This window comes from Musa acuminata, chromosome BXJ2-9, assembly GCF_036884655.1.
Source record: "Musa acuminata AAA Group cultivar baxijiao chromosome BXJ2-9, Cavendish_Baxijiao_AAA, whole genome shotgun sequence".
In the NCBI taxonomy this organism is placed as follows: Eukaryota; Viridiplantae; Streptophyta; class Magnoliopsida; order Zingiberales; family Musaceae; genus Musa; species Musa acuminata.
In genome coordinates, this window is record NC_088346.1 from 39,576,461 (window position 1) to 39,596,251 (window position 19,791).

Sequence of the window (19,791 nt, forward strand, 5' to 3'; positions counted from 1 at the left end):
AATAGCAAAAGGTCCAAATTGCTCGGTATTCAGTAGTGTAGCATGATAGAATGTCTAAGCCCAAAAAGACATATGTAAGTTTGATAGATCTCCTCTTTATAAACATATCAAACTAAATGACTGAAAAATAGAGAGGATAGAATTGATAAAAAAGACAAATAATAGTCACAAACAAAAATTTCCAACTATTGAAACTTTGAGATGCTACTCAGTAAATGAAATTTACATACCAAACAAACCTGGCAAGTATACGACTGAAAACCCTCGAGGACTTTAAAAGAAGAAAGCAGAAAGGCTAAATGAACTCACAGCGAATGTGGGGTTATGGAAATCATTTAAAAAGGTTGTGTCAAGATCACGAAAAAGTCTATGCTCTGGTGTATCATACCGACCATCACAAAGATCAAGACCTCCTATGAAAGCAGTTATCTTTCTCATATTTCCAGAAGCCTGTGTATCAACCAATACACATTTCTGATGGTGTGTGAAAAGGGTCCCTACCACCTGTGGATGGAGGAAAACAATGTAACATAGTGCATAACAAAATAGGAGAAAAAAATTAACATTTTCTGCTTAAGGAATGTTATCCGCTTACCATATAAGACAACTTATTAGGAGTTATGGCTGGATTGTAGTTGCCTAATGAGTAGCTCTTACTTTCACACAAGAAGTGTGTTCACATAAACAAATTAGATCTAAATTGTCTATCCATGAATCTCACCTCGACACAACTAGGTTAAACAGTCAATTTATAAATCAGTATCTGTCTTCTCCTTAAGAGGTCCAAATCATGTAATCATTGATCAATTCAAGCTTGTTATTCCTATCAAAACTTATTCCTGTTTTTTAATGATTAGTCCTCAATAAGGCTTATTTAATCAAAACTTGTTCGAATAGGGTAAACAGTCAATTTATAAATCAATATCTGTCTTCTTCTTAAGGGGTCCGAATCATGTAATCATTGGTCAATTGAAGTCTGTTATTCCTATCAAAACTTATTCCTATTTATTAATGATTTGCCCTTGATATGGCCTCTTTAATCAAAACTTATTCAACTGATATTACTATGAATTCCTTTATAATGATATTACTATTATTAGTAGTATTAGTACTATTTCAGATGGAGAGATCGATGAAGATATTATCTATAGAGTAAAAACAGGATAGTTAAAATGATTAGGGATGTCAAAAGTCTTTTGTGATCATGCCTTTGAAATTAAAAGAAAAATTTTATAAGACAATTGTAAAACCAACAATGTTTTATGGATTTGAGTGTTGGGTAGTTAAGAAACATCATATACAAAAAGTTTATATTGCAAAAATGAGAATACTAAGATAGATGTGTAGAGTTACTATGAAAGATAAAAAAAATACTTTTATTCGTAAACAACTAGGTATCGTTTCGATAGAGAATAAGATGAGAGAAAATCATTTAAAATGATATGGGCATACTGTCATGGACAAACTTCTAAACAGGATGTTTGATGTAATGCTTATGTATGTCCATGTCTTTTGGTATGTTCATTATTGCACAGCATGTAGAGGGACGGCCGAAGGCTTAATAGTCCCATTTTAGTTGGGTTTGGTAGCCGCTTTAGGCTTGTAAATAAAGATTATGTCATGTGAATACTTGTGAGAGATTTTCGGTCTGTAATGGACCATTTTGACCCTTTGTTGTGTAACTGTTCAGAGCTTGTAATGTCTGTTTGTAATTTGCATTGTCTATAAAGTGTTTTCGAAAATATTTGCTTGTGGATCCCGAATGAGGCGTTTTCTCTAACCTGTTCTTTCTTTTGTGGGTCCTAAAGGACCATGGGAGACTTCGGGGAGGCTGACCTTTACGGACGAACACACAAGGATGCCGCACGACTTAGGCAAAATCAGCTAAGTCCATGACAGATGGTATAAGAGCGGGACAAGCACTCATAGAAACACTTGACGTGCAAACGTGGGGGATCTAGCGGGGCTGCGTTGAGGGCAGTCAGCACACACGCGACCGTTTGGAGGAAAATAGGCATAGAGATGTAGGGAAAAGGAGTCGCTCGGAGGAGCGGGCATCTGAGATTAGCATTCAGATGAATGGCCAACCTTTCGCGCAAGAGGCACCACGAGAACAAGCAAGCTTGGAAGAATGCGGAGCGCACAAAGGTTGGGATGGCTGAGTTCGAGATACGGCTCGACGTTGACAACTATACTTGATGGTGCTCAAGGCAAGCAAGGCGCTTGGTAAAGGATGAGACCATGCAAGATAGAATGAGTTGCTCAACAACCGAAAGAGTTGTGCAAAGCTCACAGATGTGAGGGGAATTGCTAACTCGAAGAATTCGGTACTCATGCATGGGCTTATATGCGGACGACAGAATGTTCGCGGCCATCCCAAGGCGATCGAAACTCGACGTCATGGAGCATTGAAACTTTCTCTTTGGCATGTGAAGGATACATCCGTAGGAGGTTAAAGTATGCAGCGAGTTCAGCATGTTGCTAGGCCTTGAGTTATGCAATGGGGGCTGTATTGACGTGGAGTCGCAATGTAGCAAGTGCGTTTGCAGAAGGCAGAACAATACGTAGTTTGTTCAGCAAATCAGAGTAGTCCGAAGGGGATGGTGGTCTCTAAAACGAAAAGAGATGTTGCTCCAACGAGATAGATATCCAGGAGGGATAAATCGCGGCTCTCTAGAGGGAGAATCATGTGCAACAGACTGCACATGTTGAGGAGGAGTACCTTAACAAAAAATAACTCCACGAAGCTCAATGGACCGAGCAAGCGGCGAGGAGTCGTCGTATGATCTCACTTGAGAGAATACATTGATGGATGCATTGCGAGATCAAGTGGGGGAGCGACCCAAAGCAACACAAATAAAGGCACACTTGGAGTCGAGATGGAGATCGGACTCAAGGGAGGGTTGACCCGTGAAATGGTGGGCGCGATGGCCACCATCAACTCAATGCAAAAACGAGGAGCGGAGTAACTTGGGTGTAACTTGGCAAAGTACCCAAGCCGCATGAAGGGAGCCAGCATAGAAGATGGAATATGGAGCGAAGGTACAGTGCTTTCCTTAGATAGAAGTCAAGGACATGAACTCTTGCAGAGGCAAGAGCAGGATCATGTTGTTCCATGAATCCTTCATTCTGATAGAGCAGACTCATCTTACATGGTGCCAAAGACAAAGGGAGCTTCTGGGCACATGCACCTTATCTCGAAGAAGCATTTGATGGAGGACCTAAGGCGACTCAACTTGCGGAGGCGAAGTTGGGCTCAGAAGGCCTTGACATGGGATAAGAGGACGCGGAGGCAGGTACTCTTGAAGAATATGCTACAGTGTTGCCATTCAAGTTGCCATGAAGGAAGCGGTGCACAGCGGAGATTGCACTAATTGCAACGAAGTCGGGGGACTTCGGGAGCTACTAGGCGATGGACTGTCCTAGAACGGTGCTTCATCTAGGTGTGACCCAAGAGTGGGTGGATAAAGGTCGATTGCCAAAGGAGCAAACAAAATCAAAGGTGGAAGAGCCCCTGCGATGTATTGGCAGAGGCCACACATGGAGGAATCACAATTTGAGTTCATCCCACAGGGATCAGAATGCAATGGAAATGTCACCAGGAGGCGACATGGTGCAGCGGATCGTGGTGGAGTAGTTCATGGCAATGCGATACACATGAATGAGTCCCGTAAGGGACTAGATTATAAGGAGGTATGATCGGAAGCTACTGGAAGCTCCACTTCGGTGAACAACACGACGGCAAGAAGGGCTATGGATTCAAGGAGTGAAGGCCATAGTACCGCAGAGGCGGGCGGGTCTTCCGTGCATGTATCGAATTTTGCATCCGATGAAAGCCTTGGTTATCAGCATATGGGGACTGTGTTCCACCAAGGGAAAAGTTCGAATGCAAGTACCAGTGAGTCTCATGAGAGGGACTTGATCATGTAGAGGTATGATCGAAGCAGCTGGAGAGTTAGACCGCTCCAGAGCCCATATTCGCTTAAAGGAGCTCGACAAGTCAGAGGACAAGGTCGAGTAAGCGAACGTTGCTACCAAGGAAGCTAAGGAGAACAAAATCGGTGCAAACCCTATAATGTGATAGCAGAGGCCAAGCATGGGAGTTGCAGTCTGTCTTTCCATCGACCAAAGGGAGCTGCTTAGATAACACAGAGGTGTTGAAGCAAGAGATCGAAAGGGGCGAAGAAGCGACGACGAGTCCAAATGGACTTAGCTACCCAAAATCAAGCATCAGTTAGAATGGAGGTGGACTCGGAGGAGTGCCACAGAGACATATCTACTGATCATGAAAAGAAAGGATGCAGATGCGAGGCAACGGATAGTAGGGCCATGGGCATGGCAGCGCCATGGTACCGCAGAGGCGGGACTTCCGTGAAAGTCATTGATCCCTTGCTCTCATAGAGGGAGAGCGCTTGGTCATGAAAGGGGTCGAGGAGTTGGAGCATGCAGAGGCAAACTCCAAGTACCGAGACAAGGCTGAAGGGCAGAGGCCAAGGAACTTTGTAAGACCGGTGTCAACGAGCTTCTCATCAAAATAACCGAAAGTGAAGGACTTCCAGTCATGCAAGAGTGCACGACCAAGAAACGAAGCAGGCAGTACGCGGTGTTGTACCTTTGCTACTCAGTGGAGTAGGTGGCCGGGTTGATGGAGAAGATGGTACAATCCCAAAGGCGACCAAATCTATTAGAGAATTACTCCAAGTTAGGGTGAAAACTTCATGCGTTCCAGAAGTTCAATGGCATTGAGAAGGTGAATTATAGTAACTAACTCAACGCAAGGAGTGCAAATACTTCAAGTGCTTTAGAAGTGTGAGCAAAGAGCAGGCGAAGGCCAGTAACCAGCTCAATGCATGGAATACAACCTCGAGGAGGCGGGCGAAGTCAAGTAACCTTTGCATTCCTAACTCTTAAGAGAATGGGCAAAACCGAGTACCCCAATTCTCTTATCTATCCAGCAAAGGAGCTCTGCACAAGTTCAAAGACCCTTCGAAGATAATAGAAGATAATAGTTGTCAAATCCTCACCAACGGTGATCAGTGCTACTGAGAGTAGATTGTCCGCTTCATTTGCCAACGAAATGCCAATCGAAAGCGGAAGTGATACGAATCTACTTGGAAGTGACAACTAAGTGAAAGAAGAGTCAATGAGCAAATTTTGTGGAGGAAGGACCCAAAACATCATAAGTTTGCGAGGCGATGCTCGTTAAATCTCCAACAAGCATCCACCGAGTTCAAGCAGCATAAGGCATTTGAGAGACTGACGCATAGTAAGAATGATCTTTTCCTTCATCTGGAGGATCCGCAAGAACCAACAGGGATTAACACAACTCAGCCAACCCCACACTAGAGTCTGAGTCATTGGCGAGTTGAAGCAGCATAGCGGATCAAAAGGTTCGACTACTCAAAAACAGCAACGGAGAGCAGTTGGGAGCAGTGATTTAAAAAGCACTATGCGCCAAAAGACGCCAATGTCCAAAAACACCCGAGGCGCTAGGCACTCGCCCGAGCGAAACGAGACGCTAAAATATAAAAATATATAATATAATTAATAAATATAATTATTTAAAATTTTAAATAAAAATATGCTATTAAATTAAGAAAATCTAAGATACAAAATCACAATGTCACATTAACAAAAAGTTTCAAATAAATAAAAATTAACAGTATTAAAATTAAAATAATATATTATTAATCTATTAACAATATTGAAAATTAATCATTTCAAATAAACTTAATAATATTAACAGTATACAGTATACGTATACTGTTAAAAGGAAGTGTAAAGGGGTGCTGAGCCTGCTAACTAAGAAAAGATGAAGCGGCAGCGACGAGCGGCGACAGCGGCGAGCAACGGGAGCAGGAGCGGCGAGCAGCGGGAGGCATGAGCGGCGACAGCAGTAGCGTTTGCGAGCAGCGACAACGGCAAGCAGCGGCAGTGGGAGCAGGAGCGGGAGCAGGAGTAGGAGCGACGAGCAGCGGGAGGCGCGAGCGGCAACAGCAGCAGCGTTTGCAAGTAGCGACAGCGGCAACGTTTGCGAGCAGCGACAGCGGCGAGCAACGGGATCGGGATCGACAGCGACGAGGGTTAGGGTTCGGTTGTCACTTATATCAGTTTTAGTTGGTTCGATTGAACCAACTAACCATCATAGACCGAGCCAGGACCGAACCAGACCTAAAATCTTGGTTCGGTCGCCTTGGTTAACCCGGGCGCTCGCCCGAAGCGCCCAGCGCCTGGGCTCAGGCGAGTGCCCAGGCGCCTATTTGAAGCACGCCGCCTGGGAGATTAGCGAGGCGCTCGGGCCTCGCCTCGCCTCACCCGAGCGCCTTTTAAAATCGCCGGCTGGGAGCCAAGAGACACATTGCAGCTAGAGCAGAAGATTGAAGACTCAACAAAGATGAGGAGTTGCAGTGTCGACAAAGGCTTCGATGAGGACGTCAAAGGAATAAGTGGGGGAGCATGTCATGGACAAACTTCTAAACAAGATGTTTGATGTAATGCTTATGTATGTCCGTGTCTTTTGGTATGTTCATGCTTTGCACAACATGTAGAGAGACGGCCGAAGGCTTAATAATCCCATTTTAGTTGGGTTTGGTGGCCACTTTAGACTTATAAATAAAGGTTGTGTCATATTGACACTTATGAGAGATTTTCGATTTGTAATGGACCATTTTGACCCTTTGTTGTGCAACTGTTCAGAGCTTGTAATGTCTGTTTGTAATTTGCATTGTCTATGAAGTGTTTTCGGAAATGTTTGCTTGTGGATCCCGAATGAGGCATTTTCTCTAACCCGTTCTCTCTTTTGTGGGTTCTAAGGGACCATGGGAGACTTCGGGGAGGCTGACCTTTGCGGACGGACACGCAAGGATGCCGCACGACTTAGGCAAAATCAGCTAAGTCCGTGACAATACGCTTAAGAGACCTCCAGATACAATAGTCAGAAAAGATGAAATAATTAATGTTAATGGTACGAGGAAAGATAAAGGAAGGCCTAAAAATACTTTAATAGAAATTATAAATAAAAATTTAAGTACTCTGAATTTAACTAAACATAAGGCTTTTTACATATCTCAATGACGATAAAAGATCCATGTAGTTGAGCCCAAATAATTGAAACTTTCGCTTTATTATTATTGTTGTTATATTAATTTGAGTTTAACTTATTTGACCTTTGAGGTTAAAAAAATTTCATTAATGGGTAAGCCCCTTTTCTGGAAAAAATATATAATTTTAGTTTTTTTTTTAGTATTGTTTGGAAATCTATCTCAATGATGATTTTATAATGTGTTCATATTAGAAAACCATTTCTATACTCATATAATTTATATTATTTGATTATACTTTGATAGTGTTTTTGATGAGAAAAGGATATATTTATATAGATTGATTATATTTAATGTTATTTATGCTCTTTTTTATTTTTCTACATATGATACAAATTTAATGCTCTAGTTATTTAGATACATTATATTAATATTTTTATTGGGATCATAATCATATTATTCTTATTTTAAAATTTTTAAACCTAAAATTGATCGATATGTTATTCAATCAAATTTTCATTAACTGAATTCTAAATAAAGTCAAGACAATTTCTATGGGTTTCTTATTCCAACCCTATCCTTCAATGCAACCAATGATTTATTGAAGATTGATGCAAGTGGATGGTTATTATAAAGATGATTTGAGAAATATAAAATAGTTTTATTTAATAAACTGTAGTGTCTTTGGTCTCTTGCTCACTTAATGGTTATTATAATGACCTCTATACACACTTAATCCATTAGATATGGTGCTTTAGTCTCTTTCTTATTTAACAAACTGTAGTGTCTTTCAAATAATGGCTTTGCTTTAAATTATGTTATATATGATAGGAACACATGAGAAAATTGTATGATTTCACCATATATGACTGTGGATTGAATTAGTTGACTAAATGTAGTTAGACTTAAGAGAGCCTAACCCATGGGTATTCAATGGGTTTGCTTCGGCTCATTTTTTAGGCATGATACAAAGAATATTCACCAATTTATCTTCTGGAACAACTTGCAAAGAATATTCACCAATTTATTGGTTTTGTAAACCTTAATCCAGCAAGAAAGAATGGATACCACCTGAACCTTTTGAAGAATGGATGTTACCATTTGACATAGGCTGGTATTTGTGAAGATAGGTGACTTCCATGTTAAGAAAGAAAACAATAGAAGGACCACCTTTAACGTGCATAGATGATTCTCATAATATAATATAATAGCCAATGAAACATATTACTAGTTGAAAATATAAAACATAATTAGAATACAAAAAAAAAGATATTGATTAACGATTAAGTATTAAATGAAAGCATTTAACAGTTAAAGTGAATCTCAGGCCTTACTAATAAAAATATAAGCTTAATATCATCAAAGAAATAAAAGAGTTTGGTTCAAAAGCAAATTTAGAGTAAAATGTTTCAGGATCCTATTTAAGGAAAGAGATCAACTGGGAATTTCTTCAAAAGAAAAACAAAAATCATAACAATAAAGAAACCCCAATTATGTAATTACAAAGTAGTTCCCTATATAAACCCTAAATCCATAATATGTTCAGGCTAAGTGGCACCTGCATTACCTAAACACTCTTTCTCATATGAAATGATATAAGTTCTAGTATATCACAGAAAACAGAATCGATGGTTACAAATGGTATATGGTCAAATAATATGCACTAATTATCAGTAGTTGGAAGTTGTAACTATAACATTGTTGATTAGTCTTTATGGTTTATATTAACACTAACCTCAGATAAAATACAAGATAAGCCATCATATTTAGTTCTCAGAAGGATAAAATTTTCAGTCCTTTGTCAACTGTACTGTTCACTAAATTTACTAGTTTTCAGTCTAAAACATTTGAACTCAAGCATTTCTCCAAGATTATGCACATAAAGTAGGGTATGTGATTTAAATTAATTATTCACATAATCGATTATTTAGTCAAAGGGATCTTTCTTACAACCTAACCAGATTGCTCTAGACAAAGTAGAACAGATCAGAGAGAATTTGGTGGTGTAAAGCTTGCCTGTTGCTTGACAATGCTAAGCTTACTGCTGGCATATCGTGGAGATAACACACAAATAACTGAGGAATGCTTGAAAAACTTTTTAGTTTCCTCATCATGAGTTTGCATTACACCTCCCTGCAAAATTAAATGCACATGCAGATAAACTGATTTCATTAAATCATCTAATTCCAATAGTTGATCCAAAAGCAGCCTAATCATTGGATCTGTCGATATTTCATAAATATTTATACATATAGAATTGACATCCTTGTTGAACTAATTCACATAAATCTAGTTAATTTATTAAAAATCTAGAAATAAGCAATTTGAGAAATTGGGTAAAGTTCATCATAGATTTTTATCAAACACAACTCTATTTAGTTTTCTCAACAAAAGTATCTTCATCATGCATTCTAATATTTAAGCTTGCCAAAGTGTGTCAACAATGTATAGCTCTAAAGCAAGCAACAATACATTGTGAATGTGGCAGATTTAACCAAACACACACGACTATGATTTTTTTATCAATATAGTTTAATAATACTCGAGCCCCAAGCGATTCAACAAGTCAAATCTACATAGCTCTGCCTACAACAAACAACTATAACCAACTATTCCTACAACATTAAAATAGCTCTTTGTTTAAATTCCTGACAACAATAGAATAAGTGCCTACAAATGTATTAAATGAAAAAAATAAAGAAAAAATGTAGCTAGTATAGAGAATATATGCCAGAAGAGGAACTTGGTGTGAACACAACAAAACTGAAGAAGTGCACTGTATGGAAATTATACACGATCAACCAATCCACCATCTAGATCCATTAATTTCCCTATCTCTGAGTTCTATATTATAATCAGTAAAAGTCCAATTTTGATATATTACATGCAATTTTTCGTATATACAAGTTTTATTGACAATTTGATATAAATTGGATGGTCATGTTATAATTAGTGAACAGTAAAACTCAGAACAAGAGAATATTGATACTTAAAAAGTGTCATGTAACTTGGACTTCTTACAAGAAAAATACAAGACCATTATTTTGCAAAATCCAGAAAGGGAATAAAATGAAGAGATTGAAACAGGAAAGACAAATTCACAACACAGAGCAACCGTCCATTGCATGAAGATGAAGATACTAATCACGACTCAGTTTGCTAAAGTTTGGCAAACAAATGATTTGCCAAAGAAAATACTTGAGTGTGAGTGATCTTACCGTCTTGATGAATAATTTGTCATGAGATGTCTTGTCGTCCCAAACCAACATGCAGACTCTCACCCCCTCCTGCGACTTGTACTTGAGCAGATCCCCTAGTGTGAGCTTACCAGCGTCGGGCAGCGGCCGTGTCGGCTCTCTCACCAGTTTCACCTTGTGATATATCGACCAGCCAACGAGATAAATCAGATGATGTGCCTCAAGAATCGCATGACAGATATCCTCCCAGCATTTCTCGTGCTTAAAGACGGCACCTTTCTCGAGCGTCACCTCCGGTAGCTCATCGTCCAGCACATGAGCATCCTGGTAGAGCGTGACCGACCCCCCTTTCCGAAGCGGGAAGTAGGTATTCCTCACCCCGAGCTGCTCGGGATCCCCAGCTATCCCGTGCTGGTACTCTGGTTCCTCCTCGACGGGAATGTACTCGATGGAAAGGTGGAGAGCGGTCTCCGGCTTCGGCGGCTTTCCTTTGGGGCCGATTATAGGGAACCAGTCCTGAATCTTCTTGCCGGCGGCGATACGGGCAGTGGGGATGGAAACGATGCCGATGAGCTGCGCGCCAAAGACGTCATTGTCCTTGACCTGGAGCTCGAGGGTTGAAGCGCGGTGGGCGACGGGGATGTTGAAATGCTCGTTCCAAGCGGGATCCTCGGAGTTGGAAATTACACGGGTGCGGGCGACGGTGGCTCCAGCGAGGGAGGCGGTGACGTAGGGGTCGCTGGTGATAATCTTTCGGTGGTGGTGGTTCTGGTGGTGCTGTGTTGCGTCAGGACCGGATTTCGAAGCGGTGGAGCCGGGGATGGGCGGGCAGCAGGAAGTGTAGCAACGGCGGAGGTGCTCGGAGAAATAGTCCATGTTGGGGAGACGGCAGGCCTCGATGACGGCGAGGAGGAGGTCTCCGTGAAGGAGGACGTCCTCCACGGCGGAAGCAGACTCCATCGCGCTCCGGTGGGGACGGGGGACGGAGGAGGAGATTGGGGGGTTTCTTCTCCAAACAGAAATGAGGGTGGGATCATATCGGAACCGAACATGATCAAGATGGGCCAGTTTACATCACTACTGTTGAAGGTTTTTCGAAAATGTCGTCACTATCCCTCCCACCAATTTAGATTTTTCACATTTAAAAATGTTTCATTTTTAATGACTTTCTATCCCGACGCAAACCAGATCGTCCAAGTTGTGTCGTAAGTCGTCATCCAAGTCATGAGTGGGTGACTTTTTTTTTTCAACTCTCGTAAATGGGATATTATGAATAGAAATTCAATACGCAATGAAAAAAACAAAAGAAATTCTAGATTTTGTAATAAAGACAAACCTCTAAATACGCATCCAGATATATCCATTAAATGTGAATTCATTATTTAGCACAGTTACCGAATCGAAAATTTTGTTCGTACGAATCGTCATTGGTTTTCTTTAATCGTACGTGTCACTCGTTTCAACGGCAGTCCTGTGGGCGCCACTTGTGGGCCCCATCGTCTCTACTGATAAGCAGGTAGGCAATACGAGTGTCGGCAGGAACCGTCTCGCATGTGGGACGGGACTTTAGACGCAGTGGAATGGGAATTGACAATCATTGAAGGGTATATAAGTAAATGCGAATGGGATCTCCGTCCCCGATCTCCATGAATTCAACGTGCGGGCCGGATGTAACCGTCGCACGTACGAGTGTGGACAGGTCACGCGAGCTGCGCTGGTCGGGTCCACCAGCCAGCAGCAGGAGTGGCTGATTTCCCGCCACGCCTTCATGAATTGGCCGTATGCACTCCCTCAAATATAAATAAACAAACGTAAACACCAAAATAAATATAATAAAATATTTTCTCTCTCTAATCATTGTAGGTATCAGCCCTCGATCTCTTTCCCCCAAAACAAAATAAAATAAAAGGGATAATTCGCGAGCTCATTAGATCTTAACTCTTTTATTAATAATACTAACAAATATATCTACTTTGCGGATAATCATATTTAGTCTCTTATAAGAACGACAACTCGGTTGAATAGCAAACTTAGGAGGGCCAACGAGGTATGGGCTCGCCTTTTATTCCAACATCGATTAGGAAGCAGACTTGTCCTATACCATAGGATTGATTATAATATAAATTATAATTTATCACTAACAAATTTAGTCTTAAATTGAAAGATATATATTTCATATCACCACTTAATGCACGGCTCAAGCAGCAATGGTGACTATGACACGTTCCCATGCCACTAAACAGATCATAAGTCCTGAAATAAAGTAGTGGCCGATATAAAAATACAGATTCCACATTCTATCAAGCACCATGTACAAGTTACCACTGTTAATTGACATGATCTTATTTGTAAAATCTAGTTCACAGTATCCTACTAACTTTAGTTTAATATATATGATGCAAAAAGAATAATATATTTAGTTCAATATATAATTCGAATAAGAAAATTTCTAAGGTCCTGAAAAGAATCAGCTCTGATGCCACCTTCAAACATACTTGTTCCTCAACAATTGCTTGATACCCATGTCATTTTTGCATGCCAATCTCTCTTTATCAACACCCTTCTTTTGAGCTTCTTCAGAGATGAAGCATGTAAGAACAGTGCGCACTTACCATTATAAACACAGTATTTGAATTGTCAGAGTATCATATATACTTTCTGCTAAGAACTCATGTTACGACATCTTCAACCACACTTGTTCCTAGACAATTGCTTGATATCCATATCAGTAATACACATGTCAATGTTCTTTATCAACCCTCTTTTGAGCTTCTTCAGATATGAAACATATTACATTCACTATAAACAGTGGTTGGATTGTCAGTGTGCTAAGAACCCATGCTGCAATACCTTCAATCATACTTGTACCTGAACATTGGTTGATACCCATACCAATTTTACATGCCAATGTGTCTTCATTAACATCATTCTTTTGAGCTTCTTCGGAGATTCAACATATTAATACGCTGTACATTTACTTACCATTATAAACACTGTTTGGTTGTCAGTGTTCTTTGGCATTGCTTGATACCCATATAATACAACACCATTCTCTTCCTCACGGCCCGCATTCTCCGTTATACCAAACTGATCTTGTCTGCAAACTTCATCATTTGCTAGAAGAGAAGAGTATAATAATAGTTACGCATCCATTTATCACGAATCCAGCCAACATAGTGTTCCAAGATTCCAAGTTCCTAGAATTGTACTCAACAAAACAAATCCCAAATCAACAGCTTCAATCCTACCTTCCACTATTTGTATATGCCTCACTTCCGGATGCCTAATGAGATAAACATGTCCATTCACCCAAACCCCAAAAGGCACCAATGAGCATAAACTCAGTCGGTGTCCTCTGAAACCCCGCGGTGATCCCAAGCTATAACTATTGTATCAAATGCCCTTAACAAGCACTGTATCAAACACCTGGTGAGCACGAGTCGATCGGTCCCGAGTCCGGCCTAGAGGACGCGAGCATGGACGGCTCTGCCTCCACGGGCGAATGGAAGAAGAGACGTAGCCTTCGAGGCGAGCATGAGGGCGGCATTGCAGGGGAAACACCCGGTTATCGTGAGGAGGAAATGGAGGAGACTAGCAGGTAAGTTAGGTTCCGAGGGTTTGCGGTACTTGGGAAAAGGCGGGAAGGAGGGGGTTGGGGGTGATAAGGTGAGCGTTGCCGCCATTTTCTTAGCCCAAATGGAAGTTTGACCGTTGTCAGTTGTAACCTTAGAATTTTTTGCAAATAAAGAAGATTCATTTGTGAAGTATAATAATTTCTATCTATCTTTTTCATAAGTTTAATTGATACTCTCACATAATTTAGATTCTCATTGGAAGTATGTGCTTCAATTGCTTACAAGTGTTTCATTAGTTTGAACACCTTAATCATGAAGTTTTGATATATGAATTAATTTTGGAAAACACCTATTGGCACCTTCTTTTTACTAGGGGCAATCAGCCTATCACAAAGCAATCCTTGATGATATGTACAAAGTACAAGAACCAATTACTTCTCTTAAAGCCCACATGACCCATGAAAGACTGTCATGACCACATGGGGTTCGTAAAGCCTACCATGAGATAGCAAGATTGCACCTTACTTGCATTAATTGATTTAAGTTGTCATTTGGCTTTAGTATTTATGATTTTTAGTTTATATGATGTGTTTCTATCTATTACTGAACCTACTCTTGACAAAACTTGATTAAAGATTGGTCAATTTTAATCGATATGGACTTTTAACTAAGCCACCAATGGAATCGATGGAATCTACGTCTCATTTAATCCACATTTTAAGGCTCAATTTATTGTGATCAATAGGTAGTTGTCCATTGCGTTGGGTGATAGAGGCATTTCTCTCCCTTGAGAGTGGTCCAGCGTTTGGTCTCCTCTTTCGTTCCTTTCGTTGGTTGTATGTAGTAGAGGTTTAAGCGAACTGAGAATAATTATGGGTTTAAGTCATAATGAACATAATTAATGATGAAAGGTGTAAATGATGATCGGTAGACCAACATGGATAATTTTTCTATAGTGACTGTTGTTGTGGTAATTAGAATTATCTCCGGATCTAAATGTATTTAAATCTAAAAATCATTTTCTTGGATATTTCTTGGTTCGATACCATTTTAAAAAGAAACAAACTCTTCTACTACCAAAGAAACAATCAAAAGAATAGTAAATTAAATATAAATAAGATATTACACACAAGATGATGTAATTTTAATTTTTAATTTTTTTTGCTTCAAGTAAATTTTTTTTTTTCAAATTTAAATTTCTTCGATCGATTAGCTAAAGAAAACCCTATGAGTACCCTAAAATACATAAAAGCATTTATAAAGTTATCAATCCTTAATTTTCTGTCTCTTGTTTTGCTTCAACAAAAAGTTCTCTAGATTCAAGTGCCTTTTGTTAATTAAGTAAATTTTGTTCTCCTTCTTATTTTTCTTGTAAGAAGAAAAATAGTTGAAATGTGGGGACGAAGCTGTCATGCTCTTGACGCAAATGCCTCGAGTGATACGATCCCATTGTTTCCTGGGCCAAGCATCTGCAATGCGTTCGACTTAATGACGCGAGTACGGCGGAGCACCAAACCCAACTAAATATGATGTGCACGGCTCGCCGAAACGGCACTGCCGCTGTATCGATTTCACCATGGCACGGCGGTACGAGAAACAAGTAAGACATGATCTCAATCAATCCCCTTCCACATCGCTGCACCAATTAACTGCTACTGTTTCCCTCCCAAGTTAATGAGGGCAGGACGGAGGACAATGGCGTTTCATGAAACCGGAATCTTGATACGGCCCTCAACATGAATGTTAGAGAGAGAGAGAGAGATGTGATTGCAGCAGCAAAGCAAGTGAACTGGTGTTCGTGACTGCTTGAGGAGTCTTACAGCCATTCAATGGTCGCCTGCCAAGCTCATGTGGAGTCTCAGCCAAGAAGAACATGAGCTTCTTGAAGAGAGACTGTTGCTTCCAGTTGAGTCCGTGTGTGTGTGTGTGTGAAATGCCGCCATGGAACTATGGAAGCAGAGGAGCAAGAGGAAAGCCGTGGGAGGGAAATCACATGAAATAGCCTCTAAATCCAACTCGAACGCCAATTGTCTTTGTTCGTTTGGTTCCATGCAGGCTTAACTCTCAATCCAAATTATGCTTATGCTTTTTATGTTTTCTTATGGAGGAAAAAAATCTACAAAAATATAAAATATCTTTAGGTATGTGAAACTGTAAATATGATGCCAGAATTTTTGTTGTTCTAAATATCATCGACAAAAATTTTAATATGAACATTTATGATATCCGAAGTGATCTTTGTCAGAGTGTTCGTTTATCATCCATCAATCTCTTAGTCGGTACCATTTGGGTACGACACGACTTAATCAATTTTAATTATATCATTTTGATATGTCAATATAAAATCTAATCATATATGGATTTATATAATGTGAGAGCTCATCCTATTAAATCATAATTTTATTATTTAATTTTATTTATTTAAAAAAAAAAACTTCGTTCGAAAAATGGTACAAAATAGGTTCGTAATGGAGCTTATAAACCAAATTAGAATAAAGATTTCTTTTGAAAGCTAAACTCTCAAAGTCTTGTATCGGTTAAATTATGCATATCACCCTTCGATTACGGGGAAACCATAGAAGACTGTAATTAATATATATATTTAGACTAAAATATGAGATTAAACATCTTATCTTTCCTATATACCACCTTATGTTGGGCTGCTGCCGTCTCTCTGCGACTCTACCGAGAACTAAAACCATGGATCACATTAGCACTGCTCTACGCACGTTCTCTTCTCCTCTTTCTTTGTCGCGACTATCTGCTCTTCTCATCCGTGCCACCCTCACCTGCGTCTTCGCCACAGGTTTATGCTTGTTCCTTGATCAGCACTGTGCATTTCCTTCGTCCAACTTCTGCTACCGTCTCAAGTGTTTCTTTCCATGGTTTCAAGCGTGCCCGTCACGAGAACAAGTTTGTGTCCAATTTGTTGCTTTTGGCGTCGCTCAGCACCGTCTTCTCTCTTCCTGTTGTGTGTCAGTGGGAGTGCTCTTGGGAGCCCTGGCCGGCGCCTTGATCGGCGTAGCGACCGCGAGCGGCGTGGTACGTGGAAGCATCAGTGGAGCCATCTCCGGAGCGCTTTCGTCGGTGGAGGTCGTGGAAGACTCTCTTGCTATATGGCGAAACAACGGGTCCGGACAATGGAGCATCTTGTACTTGGTGAGTGACATGATTCAGTCATCCATCTTGAAGCATAGTTTTGATCGTTGTTTTGGATTCTTTGAGACTGAGATACTGTATAGCCTTATGAGTGGAAGACTGGTTAATGAGAAGGTGGATACTCCGAGTAGATTTTGCAAAGCTGATCTGTTCAGCTTATGCCTGCTTCTTGCTAAAGGGTTTGGCCATGGTGAGCAGCTGTGTGCTCTGAGCGCGCCCTTCTTGGAGGTTCTTGACGACATCTTCGAGGCTGGCGGCGGTGGCACGAAAGGCATGCCCAAGGCTTCCGTCGACAAGCTCCCCAAGATCAACATCCATGTGGAGGACTGTGTGGATGCAAGGAGCGAAAGCATCAGCTGTGCAGTCTGTCTTCAGGTGCGTCTTGTGCTTCCTGGACTCTCTCACATATGATGCGGATGTGGTGTTTGATGAATTAACGACTGTTTGATTTTTCTCCCTCTTCAGGAGTTTCAAGCAGGTGAGGCAGCAAGGACTTTGCCTCAGTGTCAGCACATATTCCACTTGCCTTGCATTGATAGCTGGCTCATAAGGCATGGTTCCTGTCCATTATGCAGGCATAATTTCTCAGAAGCATACTTGGTACAGTAGGCAATGTCTCTATGTATAAAATCTTGAATACAAGGTTGTTCTCCACATTGGCTTTCTTCAAGCCATGCTCATGTTGCAGTGTTTCAGCAATAGAACATGTATGAATGATCCGTACAAAACTGACCTTCTGCTGTGCTGCAGAAAGTGAAGCATTCAAGAGGCAGAGAAACAGTTGTCTCATTTCATGCCTTAAAGAGTCTGAGTCTGCTATGCTATAGTTTTGCTCCTGGCCTCAGTTTGACTTGTAATATCACCATCTCTCTAACAACAAGCTAGTGCCTGAACCACTGTTCAAAGACGTGTTAGTCCGGGCTTCTGATAATTGTAGATCCAAAGACTGGGAACTGCGTAGAGCTGCAGTTGCAGAAACACTAGTCGTGACAACTTCATATTCTACCCTTTCTTGCCTTTGACCTGCAGAAATAACAGTTAATGATTGAGAGAACTGCATAGAGCTGATTTTGCACTAGTTAAATGATATCTGAAATCTTGTACCAAAGAATGGGCAGCTGCAACACTTGAAATGGATACAGAGAAAACAGCCCTTCAATGCATATGTTGCAGAATCCATGCAACCTGAGATACATCACTGTCAACTTCTATGGAGAAACTTCTGGTGCATGAAGAATGGGTGATTGTAGCATGACTTATTGAGATTTTTCCAGTGACCAATGGGAATATTTGTCATGACTTTACTTTGTTAGGAATGATTTTAGTTCATAGTTTTGAGCATTTCCATTTAACACAAATCCTGCTATTCATTGCCCTCTATATGCTAAAATTATGATGATAGGAATTGAAAATGACAAGAAGAAAAACACGAGAGACGGATGGGCAATCAATGTCAGCACAAGCTGTCTCTTCGAGGCAATAATATTCCCACCATGGACGGTTGGATCTTGTAATTTGCTTCTCCATGAGACACAGTTCTGCACTTTGGTTACTCTGATGGCTGCATGAATTTATGATGCTGGGAACCAAAACACTTGATCCAAAAATTGAACAAAAAAGTTGAAAGTTATATATATATATATATATATATATATATATATATATATCATCTTTGAAGTAAGGAAGAGAGAGAGAGGAGAACAAATTTTGTTCTTTCATTCATTAAAGTGTACTCTAATGTGTGTATATGTATTTATATAACTGTAATTTCTGGAACAATTGTGTTTCTGTTCAAGAAATTACAGTTTAGTTTATATGTTCTGAGGCCTCATATAGTTGAACTGTTTGTTAATGGCAATCACTTTTGATGGGTACTTCCAACTTCTAGCCTTCAAGAGGATGGTTTCTAATAATTCCTTTCTAAACACCGGAGTCGATTGTTATGATTCTATCTGAAGTTTGATTTAGAAGATCACAAATCATCCCTACCTTTTGACTGTTATGATTCTAAACACCGGTGTTGATATTATGATTTACAATAAGAATTTTTTATGTGAATATTGCATTTCTGAGTGTAGGAAGATTATTATCAGCAAGAATGATAATTTTATCATATATATATATATATATGCACCTAAAGAAAGTAGGTAAGTATTTTTTTAAGTGGGTGAGTATTATGGCAGCAGCAAGTCTGAATATAGAAATCTTAGGACTGGAAAATTAGATTTTTCTGGTAATGAATTAGAAATCATGGATGTGATAGGTTACCTGAAGAGATTGGAATTTAGTTGGACCAAATCGTTGTTGGAAGCTTTAATGCTGTTGTGGTCCTCGACGAGAAAGATACATTGGGATCAACAAACATGAAAACCACTCATCAGGCATTGACACTTCTTAAGAGTGATTCAGTTCATCTATTGAATATTAAAAGGAAATGGTTCAACAGTTGAGAAGTTAATGGATTAGACAGAGATCTGCAAGATTGTTAATCTAGGAGAATCCTGTTCAAGCCTAAAATCAACAACAAAAAGCAAGATTTGTCAAGGACTAATGCCACAAATCCATGAAAAATGTTCGTAGCATCTGAATTCGAAGCATAGCTATCAAGAGTATTATAGTTTTTTAAGTTTTGTATGGTTGGACCATGAGGCCAGAGGAAGGATATTAATAAGACTCTAAGGTTTTATTATAGAAAAAAAAAAGTATGATTACTTTAAGAGGATCGACCTAAATTTTGATCGCTAGCAAAAGTTTAAATCTAGTGATGGAACAAAGAATTTAAATATGAATTTAAATGAAATAAAACTTTTCTTTCTTCAA

At 39.9% G+C, this 19,791-nt stretch overlaps 2 protein-coding genes across 5 annotated transcripts in view; one reads left to right on the forward strand and one right to left on the reverse strand.

The window, feature by feature from the left end:
• LOC135623420 (phospholipase D delta-like) overlaps nt 1–11,283 on the reverse strand; it is a 41,586-nt gene extending 30,303 nt beyond the window's left edge. For 2 of the 3 annotated variants that reach the window (XM_065126369.1, XM_065126371.1), the window contains exons 1-3: nt 10,259–11,282; nt 9,057–9,173; nt 310–504 (exon numbers count right to left, since the gene is read on the reverse strand). In XM_065126369.1, the coding sequence (XP_064982441.1) occupies nt 310–504; nt 9,057–9,173; nt 10,259–11,197 (1,251 nt within the window). In that variant the 5' untranslated portion in view covers nt 11,198–11,282. Of the gene's footprint in view, nt 1–309; nt 505–9,056; nt 9,174–10,258 lie in introns of all 3 variants that reach the window. The other variant, XM_065126370.1, reaches the window with a different exon arrangement.
• A 5,167-nt stretch (nt 11,284–16,450) lies between these two features.
• LOC103998538 (NEP1-interacting protein 1-like) lies at nt 16,451–17,806 on the forward strand. Of its 2 annotated transcripts, XM_018818047.2 has the most exons (5): nt 16,451–16,618; nt 16,793–16,971; nt 17,170–17,346; nt 17,437–17,449; nt 17,547–17,806. In XM_018818047.2, exons 1-5 carry the CDS (start codon nt 16,465–16,467, stop codon nt 17,597–17,599), a joined length of 576 nt encoding a protein of 191 aa, XP_018673592.2. In that variant the 5' UTR covers nt 16,451–16,464; the 3' UTR covers nt 17,600–17,806. The 2 variants fall into 2 exon arrangements, with proteins under 2 accessions (XP_018673592.2, XP_064979577.1); XM_065123505.1 differs by having other exon boundaries at nt 17,437–17,806.
• The last annotated feature ends 1,985 nt before the right edge of the window (nt 17,807–19,791 follow it).